Genomic DNA, 18642 nt, shown 5'->3' on the forward strand with positions numbered 1-18642 from the left:
ACAGCACTGGGGCTAACTGGGTCTGGCAGAAGGATCCACGCTGAGTGTGTGCGGAATCGTAATTCCAGTCCCATCACATTCTGCATTCTAAACTGTCAGATATTACCAGTTACTCCTGCCTCTGCTCCAGTTGTACTTCAAATATGTCCCTGGTCCCAGCTCTGTAGCTGGGACTGGCAGGCAAGGAGATCAGGTCTGGCTCTGCTTGGTCACTAGGAAGCCAGACTCTAAAACCAAGTCACCTCTGAGTTGAGGTTTTCAGATGACCAGAGTAGGGAGCTGATCCCTTGCACCAAAGCCATTAACAGGTTTCCAAATTTGGTCTGAGAGAGCCTGAAGCCGGCATTCTGCCAATGCAGGAAGCTAAGCTTGGGCCCTGGCTGGTGGCATTCAGGTTTGAGCCTGGGTCTTTCCCTTCAGTAACACCAGGTAGTTGTGAATTATGTTGAAACTAGTGGAAGCTGGGGTGGGGGTTCTTTAAGGGTAGGGAGGGGCTGGCGAGGGCCCTGCAGAAGGGAATGAAGGCTGCCACCAGCCGCCTCCACAGACATGGGAATGGCCACACACACACATCATTCCTCCATCAGTCCTCTCCTGCCAGAAGGCATATACACTGTGCCCATGGGTCCCCATGGCCTTGTTTTCAAAAGAAGAAAGCAGCTGGCACCCAGAATGCCACTTGTACTCATCTTCAGCAGTCTAGCATTTATTTCATTAGTCCTTGAGGATTCATTAAATGATCTGCAAGAAAACCAAATGTCCCCACATCACAGGTTCTGTGCTCTACTCTCTGACCACTTCTCTGAGCTGAGGCAGCCTGCTTGGAGTATGGGCACCAGCATGGCTTAGCTACTTTTAAGATAAAAAGTGGAGGAAATAAATAGGTAGACTAGGTAAGGCAGAAGAGAAGGCTGGCACCTTGGGCCCTGACACTAGTGGACACCCTGTGGTTCTGGGTGAGATGGAGGACACGGGTGGGGTGGGGTGTGTGGTTGGACACAATGACCAGAGCTCTGAGTACCAAGCAGATCCCCATGTTTGAGATTCAAGGGCACAAAGACCTGCTGTGAAGCACGTGAACAAATGCAGGACTGAGCTCCAGGAACGCACTCTCCCAACTGTACCCTCCTGTGCCAGTGACAGAAAACCAGGGAAAAACACCAAGTATTGTCAGAGACAAATGATGGGGGCAAGAGATTGGCAGAATTGGAGGTGGTTGACTACCGCTTGCTTCTAGAATCAAGGAGAAGCTGACCTAAATCAACCTGCTCTTCCACGGAATCAGTATTCTGAGACTGAACCCCACCTGACGGATGGATGACTAGCTGCAGTAAAGTCAGAGCAGAAGCCAGGGTGCTAGAGTCATCTGGGCAGTGTCTGGCTTCCTAACTAGATAAGTGGGTCGGGTCAATTGCAGAGCTGTGCTCTTCCAAAGTTGTCACCCATGAACCAGGACCCACAGGTGGAGCCTCTGAGGTGCCATGGGTTAGGCTTGTACACGACTCACCTGTGTGTGGGGCCAGGCCCCACCCCCCTCAACCACGGTGGAGCAGAGGGGGAAGGGAAAGGCATCTCACAGACACAGACATCTACACCCTCACTCTGGGGCAGCTTTAGGCCAAAAGCCAACAGAGCACAAAGGAGAGTGGGCACTTGGGAAATCGGTGCTTAAATTACCAGCCATCTTCTTGTCTCTAAACAGAGCCTACAGGCTTCAGCAGTGGAAGTCGTTTGTGAAGGTCTATAGCAGGGCATGAGGAGGTGTTAGGTCAACCTGAAGGCCAGCTTTTGACCCCGTTGTGGGAATCACGGCAAATGCCTTACTGGGCCCAGGTACACAGTGGTGCCCCCAGCCCCTTCCCCATGTACTCTGCACACTCAAAGGCAAGATGTCCCGTGCAGGGGTCTGACCCCAGAGGACCACATTTCCACATGCATCTCCCCTGGATCCACCCAGTGGCTGCTGAGCAGCCTCAGTCTCGACATAGATCCTTCTTGCAGGCAGCACCTGCTCCTCCGGAGTGCTGTACCTGGGGCCCCCATACCAGCATTCCAGCTGTGCAGCTCCAGCTGGGCAGTTCAGATCTTGGGCCTCCAGCCTTTGATGAACTGCATGATCTTCTTGACCTGCAGCTTGGTGAGGTGGAAGTCATCTGCCAGGATGTCCTCACTGAGCTGCACAAAGATGCTACCATCGATGCGTTCTCGGGCAAAGAAGCTCACCACATCCTCTGAGAGCCCGATGAAACGCAGACTGCGAGAGACCTCCTCCAGGGAGAGCGCAGACAGGTCAGCAGGGGGCTGCCAGGAGGAGGCATCTCGGACTCCAAAGCCTGCGGCTCCATCCCGGGGACTGGCAGGAGGCCCTTCCAGGCGCCCTTGGGTTAGAAAAAGTCGTGCTCCTCCCGCCTCAGGTCCCTGCAGAGCAGCTGGTGACAGTGGGGTGGGGACCTGGTGCAGCACCAAACCTTCAGGCTCAAAGGCCTTGGAGGGGCCAAGTGGTGAAAGGCGGGGTCCAGGCCCAGGTGTCCCCACTGCTCTGGGCTCCTGAGAACGCAGCAGTTCAGGCTCTGGAGAACTGCCCTGCCCCAGCTCAAAGGGATCGAAGAGCTCCAGGGCTGGTTCCTGCCATTCAGAAGAAGAGGAGGAGGAGGAGGGGGCGCAGGAGGAGGGGGGAGCAGCTGAATAGGCCTGGCCTGGCGGGGCTGGGCCTGGGGAATACGCAGGGCCAGAGGTAGCCACAGGACCCGAGGTGGTTGTGGGCCCAGAAGACGAGGCCGCTGAAGGGCCTGAGGGGTAGGCAGGCCCGGAAAAAGGGTTGAGAGCTCCAAACGGAGCAAAGCGCTTCTGGGGATGTGAGGGCTTGAATAGAGGAGGGCAGCTGTGGTAGGTCTTAACAGGGGTGTCAGCCCCCAGAAGGGAGGCGGCTCGACCGCTCAGAGGCTCTGTGAGGGCCCGGGAGGCCTGGCTGGGCTGTGTGGTTGAGGGTAGGGGACCGGGGGCTGGGCGGCTAGAGGACTCGCCCACCTTGCAGTCTCCCCAGGTGCATGGGTAGCAATAGAGGGAGTAGGTGTCCGGCGATGGGGAGCCACTGCCACTGCGGGAACCCGCCCTGTGGACAGAGACAGACACACACACATAGGACAGGTGAGGCTGAGAGGGAACCCGATAGGGTCACACATGCATTGCAACCAAGCACCACTATGACCTCAGCAACACGGGCCTGCACCCCAGCCCCGGCCCAAGACCCTCCGGAATGGCCATGTTCTTCCTTCCAGCATCCCCCAGCCCAGGTCAGAAAACACAGGGGAAAAATGAAACGAAACTGAAATTAATAAAAATATTTTCTTTCAATTTTTTTTCTTTTGAGATGGAGTTCTCGCTCTGTTGCCCAGGCTGGAGTGCAGTGGTGCAATCTTGGCTCACTGCAACCTCCACCTCCTGGGTTCAAGCGATTCTCCTGCCTCAGCTTCCCGAGTAGCCGGGATTACAGGCATGTGCCGTAATGCCCAGCTAATTTTTGTATTTTAGAAGACATGGAGTTTCACCATGTTAGCCAGGCTGGTCTTGAACTCCTGACCTCAAGTGATTCACCCAACTCGGCCTCCCAAAGTGCTGGGATTACAGGCATCAGCCACCGCACCTGGCCTGAACTTAATCAAAATTTCAAAACAGCAAGGAGCTCTCTTCTCTCTATCCTGCAGCAAAGTCCCCACCTTGAGGGGACCAGGGCAATGCTCCCATCCATTCCTCAACATTTAAGAGAGAAAGAAGCTGAAGTGGGCAGAACAGGCCACTGGGCCCCAGGCCCCAAGACACCCAGACAGCAGTGCCCCTCCCTGAGCCACTGCACAGGGAGCTGCACCCTCGGGAATCTCCCAGGCCTCAAGACTTCCTCTTCCTCAGCACTGTAGTTCCCCTTCCTCACCCTTCCCTGCCTCGATCTACCTTAGAACTCAGGACCAAGGGAAGGCAGGGACTCACCCATCCTGGAGGCCAGAGGAGTAGTAGGAGAGGCTGGAGCTGGGGGAATGTACCGGCTGCAGCTTGGGGAAGCGAGGGGGAACCGGGGGGCTGCTGGAGATCCGGCCGCTGCCATTGCCACCCCGGGGAGGCACTGGAGGGGCATTGAGCAGGCGGCACTCCTCCTTCACCTACAAGCAGAGGGCGGTGACTCCACTTCGACTCCAAACAGCTGGCACTCCTTATCTTCCCCTTCCCAAGCAGCTGGGCGAGGGGGCTGTCTGGGCCTGACATTTGCCCCACTTTGCCAATAGGCTGCCTTGCACCCCAACTGCTCATCCAGTCAGCCAGCCACCCCACCCTTCCTAGCCTTCCCAGCCTATCTCACGCACCCACACCCTGTCCCACAGCCTCCTTCCTGTTCCTTGGAAATCCATCATGGATGTTAAGAAAAAGAACACAAAGGTAGATCAAAACAGGTTAAGCAGACGTGCTCCCTCCTCAAGGAAAAGGAGAGAAAGCAGAGGACAAAGGAAAGCCGAAGGGACAGAGGGAAGGAAGTGTCTGCCACCTGCATCCCTCCCTACAAGTCGTGTACCCCAAAGAGGACTCCATGGGATGCTGACGGGTGTTACGGGCAGGGAAAAAATGTTCTGATAAACAGGATTCCTTAGTGCAGGACTTCTCAGAGCCTTTAATCTACCAATGCTCTGTGACTCCAACATGAGGAGGGAAAAAGGGTTGGGAATCATTCACAGCATTTCTAAGCTTACTTCGCCAAGGAACCTTCTTTTCACGGAACAACTTAAAGGACCCCTGTTCTGTGGTACCTTCTGGGTAACAGTGTTTCGGGGCTCCTCTCAAATCCTCTGAGGCTGGGGACCTACACGCATCTCTGTCCCACAGCTCTCCCGCCACCGCCCGCCCCAGTGCCCCTTACTACAAATGCTTTTGCCTGGCATGTCTCTGCCCTTTCCTTCTCCCCTTCACCACCCCGCCGAGGAAGACACCTCGTCTGCCACATACTCCGGGGCCGGGGCCCAGGAGAACGGGCTTTGGGCCCTGGCTGGACCCGGGACTCGGCCCCCAGCGCGCTCACTCACCGCCTCGGATTTGGGAGGGACTGGAGGCGGCGGCGCTTCCGGCTCCCGACGCGGCGGTCCCGCGGCCCCGAAGGAGATGAGGTCGGGCCCTGGGGGCGGCCGGACGAGGCCCTCGGGCCCCTGGTGCGCCCACAACTCCTCGTAGGGGATCTCGGCGGGCGGCGCGGCGGGCTCGGGCACGGCTGCCCAGTCGGGGCTCACGTACTCCTGGTCGCCCTCGCCGGCGGGGGCCGGCGCTAGCGGGCCGGGGGCGCGGGCGGGGCCGGGGGCGCGCGGCGCGGGCAGGCAGAGGCGCGCGCGGCGCGGGCTGGCGCAGTCTTCGGCGAGCTCCGCTGGCGCCTCGCGCACGGCCGTGGAGTACTCGTCGGGGTCGAAGCGCTCGCGGCAGTAGGAGGCGCTGTCGCGCACCAGGCGCTCGACGCGCGGGTCCCCGGCCAGCAGGCCCTGCGGCAGCGCGAAGCGCGGCGTGTCCGTGAGCAGCAGGAAGTGCAGCGGCGCCGGGCCCTCGCGGCGCAGCGCCAGCCCCAGCACCACCGTCTTGGAGATGATGCTAACCAGCTTGTAGCAATGACCCTCCCGCACCGGGTGCAGGTCGTAGGGGTTGCGCGGCGGCCGGCTGGGCACCAGCACGTTCACCGGCAGCCGCACGCGCTCGATGATGGCGCGCACCGTGTGCTCGCCCTCTTGCATCTGCAGCTCCAGCGGGCTGCGAGTGCTGAAGCGGCCCTGGCACTGAAAGGGCAGGCTCAGGCTTTCGTTGGTGCGGTGGTTCATGCAGATGAGGCAGGGCATCTTGCCTTTGACCGGCCTGGCGCCCCCGCTGCCAGTGCCTCCCGCGGCCCCCGCGCTCGCTGGGCCGCCGCCGCCCACCCCGGCCAGCGCCCCGGCCCGGCCCAGCTTTCGCAGGAGGGTGGTGAAGCGCGAGCGCTCCTTGGTGGTCTTGGCGCACAGGATCTCCGCCTGGCCCATAAGAGTGAGCTCGTCGCCCGCATGCAGCGTGAAGTTGTACACCTCGCTGTCCTCGCTGAACTCGCCCGACACCACCTGGGGATCCCAGAGACAGGGCAGGGCCTTAGCCAGGTCCCAGGGAAAGCCACACGGCCAGCTCCCAGAGACTGGAAAGGGAAAACAGCCTTCCTCTTCGGCCCTCCCGGGGCTCGGACCAGATGGTAGGCCAGGAGATCCACGTTCATCCTGGAGAGACCACTAGCAGCTGTGCCACCTTAAATGAGTTGCCCCTCCACGCCTTAGCGACCATATCTGATAACTCTTACTTCGAAGAACTGCTGTAGGATTAAAAAGACTGTGCAGTGACGTATTTTTCTTTTCTTCCCCACTACTTGGATCAGCAACATATTTTAAAGTATGCAGTAAATGGCGACTTTTATCATCATTGTCTTTACCATTTGGGCGATCATAATGCCCTACCCATCCAACAAGGCTAAGTGAAGAGAAATGAATTGATGGATAAGAAAAGGGTTTGTAAACAGAACAGCACTATCTGTACATAGCAGGGACTGCTTTTAGTTGTTTTTGTTTGTTTGTTTGTTTGAGACAGGGTCTTGCTCTGTCGCCCAGGCTGGAGGGCAGTGGCACATTCACAGCTCAGTGCAGCCTCAAACTCCTGGCAACAGTCCTCCCGCCTCAGCCTCCCAAGTAGCTAGGACTATAGATACGCACCACTATGCCCAGCTAATTTTTTTAACATTTTTTGTAGAGACAGGGTCTCTCCATGTTGCCCAGGCTGGTCTCAAACTCCTGGCCTCAGTTGATCCTCCCTCCTCAGCCTCCCAAAGTGTTGGGATTACAGGCATGAGCCACTGCTCCCACCCCACAGCAGGGGTCTATTTACATTGCCTGCTCACCACAACCACCGCCTCTACAAGTGGGTGCTGGGGCAGCTAGGGACAGGTTGCCCTGAAAAGTCTCCAAGTCAGAACATGACCCTTCCAGACACTCGCTCCTGCTTCACTACCTTTCATAGGAAGTCCTTCAGCCCAGTGGGTCCTATTCCCCACCCTTCTGACATGGCTTGATTGTGCCAAAGACCCCTAAGGGGTCCCCAGGAGCCGCTCTCCTTCTTGGATCCTGAGGGCAACCTTCCAACCAGAGTCAGGGTTGCCCCTGAGGCAAGGAGTAGTGTGGGGACACCACACCTGGTGAGGGAGTGACTGACCTTGACGCTGAAGGTGATGGCTTCCATCACGAAGATGCGGTCAGGGAAGACACTGGCCACCTCCTCCACGCTGCTGAAGTACCTCACTGGCTCCCGCACATCCCGGGCCTGTTCCAGGAGCTTGAACTTCCCTGCATAGTGGGTGACAAAAGTTGCTGGAGTGGGCCTGCCTGCTGGGAGTCTAGCCTGCGTCCCAAGAGCCTTCATGGTCACTTGCTACCATAATCTCGGCCAGCCCCTCAGGAACTCAGGAGGGCCAAAGGGCAGGTTTCCACTGGCATGGGCTGAAGGGGGCTGGTCATCTGGCTCCAGCCTCAGCAAGGTGAGCACAGATCCCTAGCAACTATAGCCCAGCCCTCCCCCCCATAGAGAGCCTGTGGGTATGCAGTGAGGCTAGCGGCTACCTGCCCAGAGAAACCCAACTGCAAATAGCCCCAAACATGTGGACACAGCTGGCCTCTGATCAACTATCAGTGTGGTACCGGGATGCTGGCTCCTTGCTCAGTCCCAGCCTGACCTCTGACTTGCCGTGACAAGTTCCTTTCCCTCTCTGGCCCTCTGGGTCCTCATGTGAGGGGGTAGGGACAGATGATTGTGGGCCCTACCTGGATCTGGCATCCTGTGCATCGCCCTGGGCTGCTGATCCACATGGTGGTGGCACTGGGCCAACCAGGGCCTGGCCCAGCCCTTGAAGGCCCTGGGAGAACCACTCTGACCCCAGCTCTGTTCCCACACCCTGCCCTGGTCCGATATCCAATCCTACTCTCCCAGAGGCTCTGACCTGAACCCAGCAAAGCCACCTCCCTGAGAGTAGGCCTTCCCAACCTGCAGTCTGGGGCTGCGTGCTTTGCCAAGCTCAGCACATGCCCCTAGGAGACACAGACTTTACGGAAGTGATTGCCAGTCTGTGAAGCTGACATCCCTGTGTAAGCTCTCTCACCTCACTGGCCACACACCTGTTATATGCATACCCACATGAGCACAAAACAAGCTCTGAGCCGCCCTGGCATCTGATGGATGGCCTTTTCTCAAGCTTTATACAGTAGGAAGAGAGCCATGAATAGGTGAGGGAACAAGTCAAGAGAAGACAAGGTGACTCTTTAGCCTCTGGGTGTTTTTTTTGAGACAGGGTCTTGCTGTCGCCCAGGCTGGAGTACAGTGGCATGATCACAACTCACTGCAGCTTCAACCTCTTGGGCTCAAGGGATCCTCCTGCCTCAGCCTCTCAAGTACCTGGGACCACAGGCATGTGCCACCATGCCTGGCTAATTTTTTATTTTTATTAGAGATGAGGTCTCATGATGTTGCCCAGGCTGGTCTCAAACTCCTGGGCTCGAGCAATCCTCCTGCTATGGCCTCCCAAAGTGCTGGGATTACAGGTGTGAGCCACCGTGCTGGGCCTTCGTTAGCTTCTGAAGCCCCCTTGGTCATTGCTTTTGTCACAGTTCATTCATTTAATTATTGCACAGATATTGATGGAGCACTCACTATGTGTCAGAGACTATGGTAGGCCACACAGAGGGTACAAATCTGTGTAAAATACAGTCTGCCCTTAAAGAAATCCAGATATAATGGGTGAGACGATGAGTACCCAATGGTGGCAGGATGTGATAAGTGCTACAACAGACTTGTGACAAAAGAGTTACAAGACGGCTAGGTAGGCGAAACCTGCCTGGCGGAATCTGAGAGGATCACTGAGCTGCACCTTAAGAATCAAAGGGAATTCACAGAATGGGCATTCCCTGTGGAAGAAACACTGTAAACAAAGACACAGAGACACAAAATCAGACCACCTGCCCCAGATGGTGCGTGCCTGCAGGGAAGGACTTAGGGAGAGGGAGGACAGGAGGGGATGCAGACAGCAACTGGGATTTGAAAGGCTCTGAATGCCTTGCTAAGGCAGCAAAACTTTATTCTGTACAACATGAGACCCACTGGAGTGTTTCGAGCAAAGAAATACCATGATCCAGGTTGAGCTCTATTAAAATAACCGGGAGACCAGTCAGGTAAACAAACCAGTAAGGGGTTCTGGAGAAGAGCTAGGGAATAGCAGAAACAGACCAAGAGATACTGGGAAGGGAGACCCAGCAGGCTTGGGTGACAGAAGAAGGGGGAGGTGGGGAAGGAAGGGACTCAGGATGATGTACTCAGGCCACCAGCCTGGTCAGAAATGGAGATGGCAGGCCGGGCATGGTGGCTCACGCTTGTAACCCAGCACTTTGGGAGGCCAAAGTGGGCAGATCACTTGAGGTCAGCAGTTTGAAACCAGCCTGGCCAACATGGTGAAACCCCATCTCTACTAAAAATACAAAAAACTATCTGGGTGTGGTGGCACACACCTGTAGTCCCAGCTACTTGGGAGGCTGAGGCAGGGGAATCGCTTGAACCTGGAAGGCAGAGGTTGCAGTGAGCTGAGATCACACCACTGCTCTCCAGCCTGGGCAATGGAGCGAGACTCTGTCTCAGAAAAGAAAAGAAAAGAAGAGGAGAGGGAGGGAGAGGGAGAGGGAGAGGGAGAGGGGAGAGGGCAGAGCGCAGAGCGCAGAGCGCAGAGCTGTTAACCAAAACTGGGAACCCAGAAGAAACATGTTGTGGGGCCAAGGCAGATCCTGGAGAGGCCAGGAAAGGGGCCTTCAGGTGGTGCTCCTAGGGTGGGTGCCACCAGTGTGTATGCAGAACTTGGGGACATCTGGCCAGTGAAATAGACTGAAGGTCACCAGCCCACATGTGGCAGCCTCGGCTGTGAGGCAAGTGAGATGGCTCAGGGAAGAGGAAGAGCAGGGGGCTTGACCCTTTGGGGATGTTCATCCCAGAAAAATGCCCACACTGTGCTCCTAGCATGAACACACACACAATTGTGTGTTCAGTGCTGGGGGTTCCTGGAGACCCCTAAACCCAGCGAGAGACCCAGATGAAGACACCCATGGTGCAGGGTTAGAGGAGCAGAGGTCAGGGCCTGAAGCATCATCACCGAGCAGGGAGAGAAATGAGAGCCCAGAACAAGGGGAAATGACTAGGAGAACGCCGGCCGGGGAGCCCCCAGGCCTGCCCTCCCCGCCCTGGGACCCTCCTGGGAAGAGGCCTCTGAAGTGCCACAGCCCTAGAGGGCAACAGAGGAAAAATGTGGCGGGGGGCAGGCAAGAAGCAGGGGTCTAGGACTTGGGAAGCAGGAACTGCAGGCACTGAGTAGCCCCCTCCCCTCACTCCTGCCTCCTCCCCCAAGTCCACACACAACCCCCCACCCCCGCCCCTGCCCCAACCACAAGTAGCCAGGCAGGGAGCAATGCCCACTGCCCCCTGTGGGGCGACTTGGAGCCAAGTCAGGGCTGGAGCTGGGGGAGGATGTGGCAGGAAAGATCGATGTAACCATGGCATCCAGCACCATCCCCCTCCGCGGCAGCCTGAAGCCCAGCGCCGGTCATTACTGCGGGAGGAAGGAAGGGAGCCCTCCAGGGAGTGATGCTCTGGACCCTGGAAGCCTTTTCCTCCCCGCCAGCCCAGGGGCGGCTTCCTCTCCTGCCTCCCCCTGTATGGAACCTGAGGTCCCCCACGGCTCTAAGGACCTGCTCCATCCTGACCTGCCCCTCCTCCTTGTCCTTGCCCTCAGAGCACATGGCTGCCTCGCTCCTCCCTTCCAGCCCCAAGCACCTGAGGGCTGTGGCAGGGGATTGCTGACCACCCTTCTCCATGCCTGCCCCACAGCACACACTCAGTAAAGAACGTGGGTAAAAGCTCAGGCTTTGGAGTGCGACAAATCTGGCTGAATCCCACCCTGCCACTAGCCAGCTGTGTGACCTTGGGCAAATTATTTAATCTCTCTGGGCTTCGGATTTCCCGTCTGTAAAATGGAAACATCCTAGTTGGGCCAGAGGCGCATCTGCCAAATGCTGAGCAGGAAACAAGGCCAACACTGGGGAAGTGGCACCATGCTCAGGGAAGACGCCTGGCCCCTCCCGCAGGGCCAGGGGCGGGGGCTGGGACGGGGGACAGTACGGGGCCAGGCCAGGTCTCCCTGACTCCCGGAGCAGAGCACCGCAGCCTGGAGACCGAGTCACCCAGCAGTGCCTTCAGCCCCACCCGGCGCGAGTCGCCGTCCTCCTCCCTCCCCGGCCTTCCCCTCGGCTCTCTCCGCGGTCCGCAGCCGGCCACCCCCGCCCGCCCGAGCGCCATTATTAATTCATTAGGAGAAATCAGCGTGGAGCCCAGCCGTGCACTCAGCGCCTCCTCCTTAACCCGCCGGCCTTCGCCCTCCTAGGGGCCTCCGCCTCCGCCTCCGCCTCCCCTCCCCCGTGCGGGCGGACAGAAGCAGCCCCGCGAAAAGATGGGGCTGGGGCCGCGCCCCCCAAGACCACCACCCCTCCAAGACCACCACCGTACACAGGCACGCAGGGGCGCCAGAGAGATGGGAGGAAGAGCTAGGAGCCCCCGGACCCACGGTTCCCTGGGAGACTGTGCCTCGGGTTCCCAGAGTTTTAATGACACAACCAAAATGAAGTCCCTAAAGTCACGTTGTTTTCAGTGAGGGATTTTCCCAACCTTTCTTTTTCTCTTTTCTTTTTAATTTTTATTTATTTTAGAAACACCATCTTGCTCTGTCTCCCAGGCTGGAATGCAGGGGTACCATCATAACTCACTGTAGCCTCAACCTCCTGGACTAAAGGGATCCCCCCCACCTGGCTTCAGTCTCCCCAGTAGCCAGACTACAGGCCTGCGCCACCATGCCTAGCTAATTTATTTGTTGTTGGGGGGGGGGGCGGTTTGTTTTTGTTTTTGTTTGTTCTCGCTATGTTGCCCAGGCTGGCCTGGAACTCCTGGCCTCAAAGGAGCCTCCTGTCTCAGCAAAGCACTAGGATTACATATAAGAGCCACTGCTCAGGCAACTTTTGCTTTTTTTATCCCAAGAAGACCTGGGACCTCCCCCTGAACCAAGCTGGGAAATTTCTAGCTTGAGCAGGCCCCCAGTGGGCTCCCAGCCCAAGATAGAACCCCAGGTCAGAAAGAAATCTGAGTGAGTTTCCACATCTTTTAAGGGTTTGGGGGGTGGAGTACACAGGTACCAACTTCACAGGCTGTAAAAGACAGAAGCCTCTGTAAAGGGCTCAGTCCTATCCTCCTGGCTCAGGGAGACCCAGGGCCAGAGGAGGCAGGGGTACCTGTGAAGAAGCAATGGGACCTTCCCAGCCTTGGTGAGGGGGTTGTCAGGAGCAGCTGGGCACAGCAGTTAAAAACACAGAACTGGGCTGGGTTTGGTGGCTCACGCCTGTAATTCCAGCACTTTGGGAGGCCAAGGCGGCCGGATCACTTGAGGTCAGGAGTTTGAGACCAGCCTGGCCAACATGGTGAAACCCTGTCTCTACTAAAAATACAAAAATTAGCAGAGAGTGGTGGCAGGCACCTGCAATCCCAGCTACTTGGTAGGCAGAGGCAGGAGAATCCCTTGAACCTCGGAGGCAGTGAGCCAAGATGGCGCCTCTCCTCTCCAGCCTGAGCAACAGAAAAAACACACACACACAGAGAACTGGGCCTGGCCCAGTGACTCACACCTATAATCCCAGCACTCTGGGAGACTGAGGCAGGAGGCTTCATTGAGACCAGGAGTTTGAGACCATCCTGGGCAACATAAGGAGACCATCTCTAAAAACACAAAAAATGAAATAAAAAACATGGCACTGGGCAAGCCACTGAAACTCCTGGAGCCTCAGTTTCCTGGTGAGTTAAATGGAGTTGACAAGACTTTCTCATCAGGTTGCCATGAGGATGAAATGGCAAAAATGTTCGGCCCAGCATATGGCATGCAGCACATGCTTAACACATGGCAGATGTGGGATCCGGGGCTCACACGGGGACGTCTCTGGGATGGGGCCACCAGACTCCCATCCCTCCCACACAGGGGACAGCAACCACACGCTCCTGGTGTGGTGCAGCGGACACCAGCCCTCAGCTGAGATACCTGGATCTGGCCAGGCTCTTCCTTTCCTAGATGTGTGACACGGGGCAAGTCACCTCCTCCCCCAAGCCTTCCGTTTCATCATCTGTAAAATGAAGGGGCTGTACTCTGTTTTGGTAACAGAATCCTTTCTTCAAACAAAATCTTATTATATGTCAACATCACGTATAAAACTAATAAAGGTAGTCTATTAGCATAATCTTTAAAAGTCTAAAATTTTTAATATTCACTTATAAAGTCAACCAATGGAAACAATAGGTTTAACGCAAAAATTGGGAAAAACAGGATCAGCGCGGAGAGGTGCAGCCATGTTACCAGCTTGGGCATTCGCTGGTTTCTGCGGTATTTGGTTGCACGGTACAGAAAAGGTCCTGGCAGGACATGTTCTCTTGGAGGGTCTGCACAAAAATGGCTAAGTGTGGCAGCCGAAGGTATACCCTGAAGGCCTCTGATTAGGGTTAAGCTCTGATTTGTAGTAATTTAAGAGTGTGGGTATTTTTTAATCATTAGTTTCAAATCTACTTTAAAATAAAATGTGAATCAAAAAACCTGTGAGCCACCTCTCCAGAAACCCAGAGTGCCACAGAACAGAATGAAAACTGCTGGGCTCTGACTCCAACCCTAACCCTAATCACCGCCTCGCTAGTCCCAGCGTTCCCCCTACCCCTGGCCCCAGTCCCTCCTGCCTACACCCCCCTACAGGCTTTATGACATCTGTCCTGGCTGGACACACCTGGGTACTGCAGGGGGATGTCGATCTTGGGCCCGATGACATAGTGGCCCTCCTCCAGGGTATGAGCTGTCACCGTTGTCCACTGCCGGCAGGAGTGGATGAGCAGGATGTCTCGCTCACTGACGCCCTCGGCGTACTCCCCTGGGAAGGGGGAGGAGGACAGAGGATGAGGGGAAGGAAGACAGGACATTAGAAGGGGCAGAAAGAACAGACAGTGACGTCCTCACCAAGACCGCCCCCCTGAGGGACAGCTCCACACAATCCCTGTCCAGGTCAGCAAAGCTCAAGGGACAGGCGGGCTGCCAGCTGGGGCCTGGGGCTGTGGGGCTGGCTGTGAGCCTCTCAGGGCTGTGACTCCCGACGGGGCCCCTCGTTCATCAGTGGCTGGAATGCCTGCTGTCCCTGGCTCTGAGCTGGAGCAGGGAGCTCCCCATGGATGAGCTCAGACCAGCCCCTGCCCTCCAGGAGCCCTTAGGCCCCTGGGGAGGTGGGCAGAGATGTACCAGAGACTAGGCAAGTTTGAGGCACTGACTGGAGTATGTCTGGGGACCCGGAGGGCAGCAGTAGGCTCCAGCTGGGGGTGGGGTGGCGAAGGGAGACTTTATTGAGCAGGAGATGCTGGAGCTGTGCTTCCCAGTCAGGGCCTAGGCCCTGCAAGAAGGGCCCTACTGGGGCAGTGGAGAGGGCCCGGACGGGACTGTCCCTTATAAGGTCCCAGCTGTGAGAGCTCCCCCAGAGCCACGGGTCGCTCGGGTCAGGAGAATGACAGGGCTTAGAGCAGCTGATTACTGCCTCTCCCAAGGGCAGCCCTTCCTTTCCACCCACTGCCTTGTTCAGGGGACCTCAAAGGAGAGGGGGGGAGTCCCCAGAAACCCCCAACCCCATCTCAGAGAAGCCACCCACTGCCTTGTCAAGGGGACCTCGAAGGAGAGGGGGGAGTCCCCAGAAACCCCCAACCCCATCTCAGAGAAGCAGCTCCTTGACACCCCCTCCCAACGCCCCCTCATCCTCCCAGTTACAGGGGTGATGGCTGAGGGTTGGAGGGGTTGAGAGAGCAGGTTTAGAAGGCAGGAGTGGGAGGCCCAGCCCTGGGGCCTGGGGGAAGCTGCTCTGGGGCAGAGGTGTTGGGAGTTGGGAGGGGTCTGGGCCTGGAGGCTCCAACCCCAGCAACGGTTTCCAGGGGAGCAGGAGGGGCAGCCCAGCTTCCAGGAGGCAGAAGGGGCTGTGTCCGGGCTGCAGCTGGTGGGGAGGGTGGGGGTAGGGAGTACCTCCTTCCTTTCTCCTTCAGGCACAACTTACAAAATTTCTGCCAATCAAATGGGAAATGGTTTACTCTGATGGCTGGGGGCTCCATAAAGTGTGTACATGTGGGGTGGGCGTGTGTGTGTGTGTGTGTGTGTGTGTGGCAGGGTGGGGGGCGGTTCAAGACGCGCAGGAAGGGCCTGGCCCCCACTATGTGTGTGTTGGGGGTGTTGTCTAAGCTTTCCCCTGTACCTCCTCACCTCCCGGGGCCCAAGAAGCTCTCCTCCAACTCTGCTCCCTCCTCTGAGAGCTGTCCTGGGTCCTAGCCCCATCTTCACAGCCACATGGGCACACAGCAGTAACCATGGCTCATGACCACCAACAGCTGAACCACAATAGCCCACAGTGACAGATGCTTGTCACCCAAACAACGTAACTCAGTCTCCAGCCAAGGGGTCCCCAAATGCACAGGCACACAGGGACCTACCCTTCAAGCCACACAATTCTGACCAGACATTCACACCCTGATGGTGACCCAGCCATAGCCACACACCGTCACACACAACAGACAACTGGGCCATCACACCAGTTGTTCATTCACTCACCCATTCATTCAATCCATAATCTTTATTGGGCAAGGATGCCCGGTCTCAAGGAGCACACAGCCAGGTCTAAAGACAATAAACTGACCATTATAATGGGGTGCACAGTAGGAGACAAGCCAGAGTTGGCATGAGGTGGCAGGGGAGCCCAAAGGAGGCCCTACGCAGACCGAGGAGCTCAGAAAAGCTGCCCAGAAAGGGGAGATGCCAAAAAGGATGTGTGGGAAGTGGCCAGAAGACCCCAGGGCAGCGACCTCCATTCACAGGCAGACACAGTACCACACTCTGACCACTCGGCCGCGAGCCAGAGAACTAGACGCTGGCCTGCCCGACGGCGGGGCGCCGATGCTCCCCCATGAGCCTGCTCCCGGGACAGCTGACGCCCACTGTGCCCACTCCTGGCCGCCACGGAGGAGGGGCTGCCGGGCCCCACGGGGAGAAGAGGAGCCTGCGGCCGCGGACCCCATTAGCATTCATGGAAGCGAGTGTGCCAACGCGGGCCAAACCCCTATTCTTCTCACACACAAAACCCCCGGCCTGGCTGCCAGCCCCGGCTACCGCCCATCCCCCAACCAAGCAGCACCCCCCTCTCCCCAAACGGTCCCCTCGCTCCATGCAGCCTCCGGGCGTACCCTCTCGGGCCCCCATGCGTGGTTCCATCAGCCGAGCGGCTGGGGGCCCCAGGTCCTATTAAGAAGTGGGACAAGATTTGGGGGAGGGCCGGGAGTTTGGGGGTCACGCCGGGCAGCAGACCCGGCTCCCGCCGGCCTCTCCCGAAGGTGGCCTGCCCGCCCCAGGACCGAGGCTGCTCCTAGGGAAGAGAAAGGAGGTGCAAGAAGGGTCCCCAGAGGGGCGGAGCAGGACTAGGGGTGGCGGTAAGGGGAAGACAGAGTCCGGGTCCCAGGGATTAGGAAGACAGAGGTGAGAGGCCAGGGACAAAGGGACCAAGGGGGCGCGGCCGGGGCGGGGGGCCCAGGGGCAGCGGGGGAAAGGGGGGCAACCGACGGGGCGGGAGCAGGGGCTCGGCCCCTTTCCGGACTCCAGCTGGGCGGGAAAACTCTGTCCCGGGCCCTGTCCCCGGTGTCTGTGCCTGTGCTTGTCCGCGGGGCCCAGGAGGCGGACCTGGCGGGTGGGCCCCGCGTTTCCCGGGAGGCGCGCCAGGAACCGCTCGGGGCCCACGCCGGGGAGCTGGGAGGGTGCGGATGCCGCACCCTCCTCACGATCCCTCTGCCCCTGGCTGGAGAGCCCACCATTTCCCCGCGGACCCCGGTCCCCATCTCCAGCGACCCCGGTACCTGGCCCAAGGCAGGCGAGCGTGGGCAGGCGGCAGCGGCTGACGATGAGGTCGAGCGGGAAGGCGCCCATGCTCCAGCGCAGGCCGGCCAGCCCGGCCGCCAGCTTCTCCATGGCATGGGCGCCCCGGGGCCGCCGTCCCGGGGCCCCGACGGTCAGTCCCGCGCGGCCCAGGCTCTCGCGCCCGCCGCCACCTCCCGGGGCCGCCGCGGCGCTCGCCGCCTGGCAGCCCCGCCGGGCCGCGGGCGTCACGTGGCCGGCCTCCCCGCAGGGCGCCGACCCCGGCCCCGCCCCCGGGCCCCGCCCCCTCCTCCCGGACCCCGGACCCCTCCTCCCGGACCCCCGCCCCCTGCTCTGTCCGCCCCGACCCGGACTCGCCGCCGGACCCACCCCCGGACCTCCGCCCCCAGCCCTGTTCGCCCTGCCCCGCCCCGCCCCGGCCCCCTCTCCTCGGACCCCGTCCCCGCGCCCCCTTCTGGGACCCCGGGTCCCCAGCCCCGCGCTCCGTCCGCCCGCCCCTGCCCCCGCTCCCCGGCCCCCACCCGCCGCCGCCGCCAAGCCCCGCCTCCCCTCCCGCCAGCTTCCCCGCGCCCAGGTGACGGCGGGTGATGGAGGACCCCAGGGCGGGCGCCTGGAGGGACAACGAAGTCCCGAGCGGCATCTGCGGAGTCGACGCGGGCTCGGCCTCCTCCTTCTGGCTGGGTATGTCCGGGCCCCGCCGCTCCCCCTCGTGCTGGCCTCCCGGAGGCCGCGCCCACCCGCGCCCTGTCCTGCTCCGCCGCCCAAAGCTCGGGTTCTGAATTCTGCTCTTCCAGGACCTTCATCACCTCCGGCTCCGTGGAGCTGGGCGAGGCAGCCTCCTTAACCCCATTTTACTGATGAGCAAACTGAGGGGCAGAGGTCAGGGGGCAGCCAGGACTTCAACCTAGGTTGGACTTCAACCCAGATTTGACTCCAACCCTACTGCCCAAGAGCACCCTACAGCGCCCCACCATAGAGCACCTTCCACGTTCCCAGCGCCCCCTTAGCCGATAGCCCTGTGTCATGTAAACCGGCGCTCCAACCCTTCCACAGCACGCGGTGTGGACTGCGTCCATTCTGCAGATGAGGAGGCCGAGGTTCGAGGGCGTAACCGGTGCTGCGGTCTCCTCTCGGATCGTTACAAGAACCGCCTTCCTCCCCCACCGCCACCATCCCTTCTCTCTTTTCCTTCTCTTTTTTTGAGACTGGGTCTCACTCTTTCGCCCAGCCTGGAGTGCAGTGGCGCGATCTCGGCTCACTGCAACCTCCACCTCCCGGGCTCAAGCGATCCTCCCACCTCAGCCTGCGGAGTAGCTGGGATGACAGGCACCTGCCACCACTCCTGGCTAATTTTTTTGTATTTTTAGTAGAGACGGGGTTTCACCATGTTGGCCAGGCTGGTCTTGAACTCCTGACCTCAAGCGATCCGCCCGCCTCGGCCTCCCAAAGTGCTGGAATTACAGGCGTAAGCCACCGCGCCCAGCCTTCGTTCCCCTCTTTTAATTTGCGTTTCCTTTTCTGCTGTCCTCACCTCTTCCTTCCAAGCCCCCTGGACTCCAGCT

General features: G+C 58.8%; 1 protein-coding gene across 3 annotated transcripts; it reads right to left on the reverse strand.

Annotated features, from left to right (window-relative positions):
- Positions 1-672: 672 nt before the first annotated feature.
- Positions 673-17306, reverse strand: GAREM2 (GRB2 associated regulator of MAPK1 subtype 2). 3 transcript variants are annotated; one of them, XM_034952785.3, is made up of 7 exons: positions 17062-17281; positions 13923-14063; positions 7243-7373; positions 5067-6110; positions 3985-4154; positions 3028-3112; positions 673-2625 (listed from the first exon to the last, which is right to left on the reverse strand). In XM_034952785.3, the coding sequence occupies exons 1-7, from the start codon at positions 17171-17173 to the stop codon at positions 2080-2082; spliced, it is 2229 nt and encodes a 742-aa protein (XP_034808676.1). In that variant the 5' UTR covers positions 17174-17281; the 3' UTR covers positions 673-2079. The 3 variants fall into 3 exon arrangements, with proteins under 3 accessions (XP_034808676.1, XP_054964123.1, XP_034808675.2); XM_055108148.2 differs by adding an exon at positions 12786-12876 and having other exon boundaries at positions 673-3112; positions 17062-17202; XM_034952784.4 differs by having other exon boundaries at positions 673-3112; positions 17062-17306.
- Positions 17307-18642: the final 1336 nt, after the last annotated feature.

The sequence above is a fragment of the Pan paniscus genome, chromosome 12, assembly GCF_029289425.2.
Source record: "Pan paniscus chromosome 12, NHGRI_mPanPan1-v2.0_pri, whole genome shotgun sequence".
NCBI classification, from domain to species: Eukaryota; Metazoa; Chordata; class Mammalia; order Primates; family Hominidae; genus Pan; species Pan paniscus.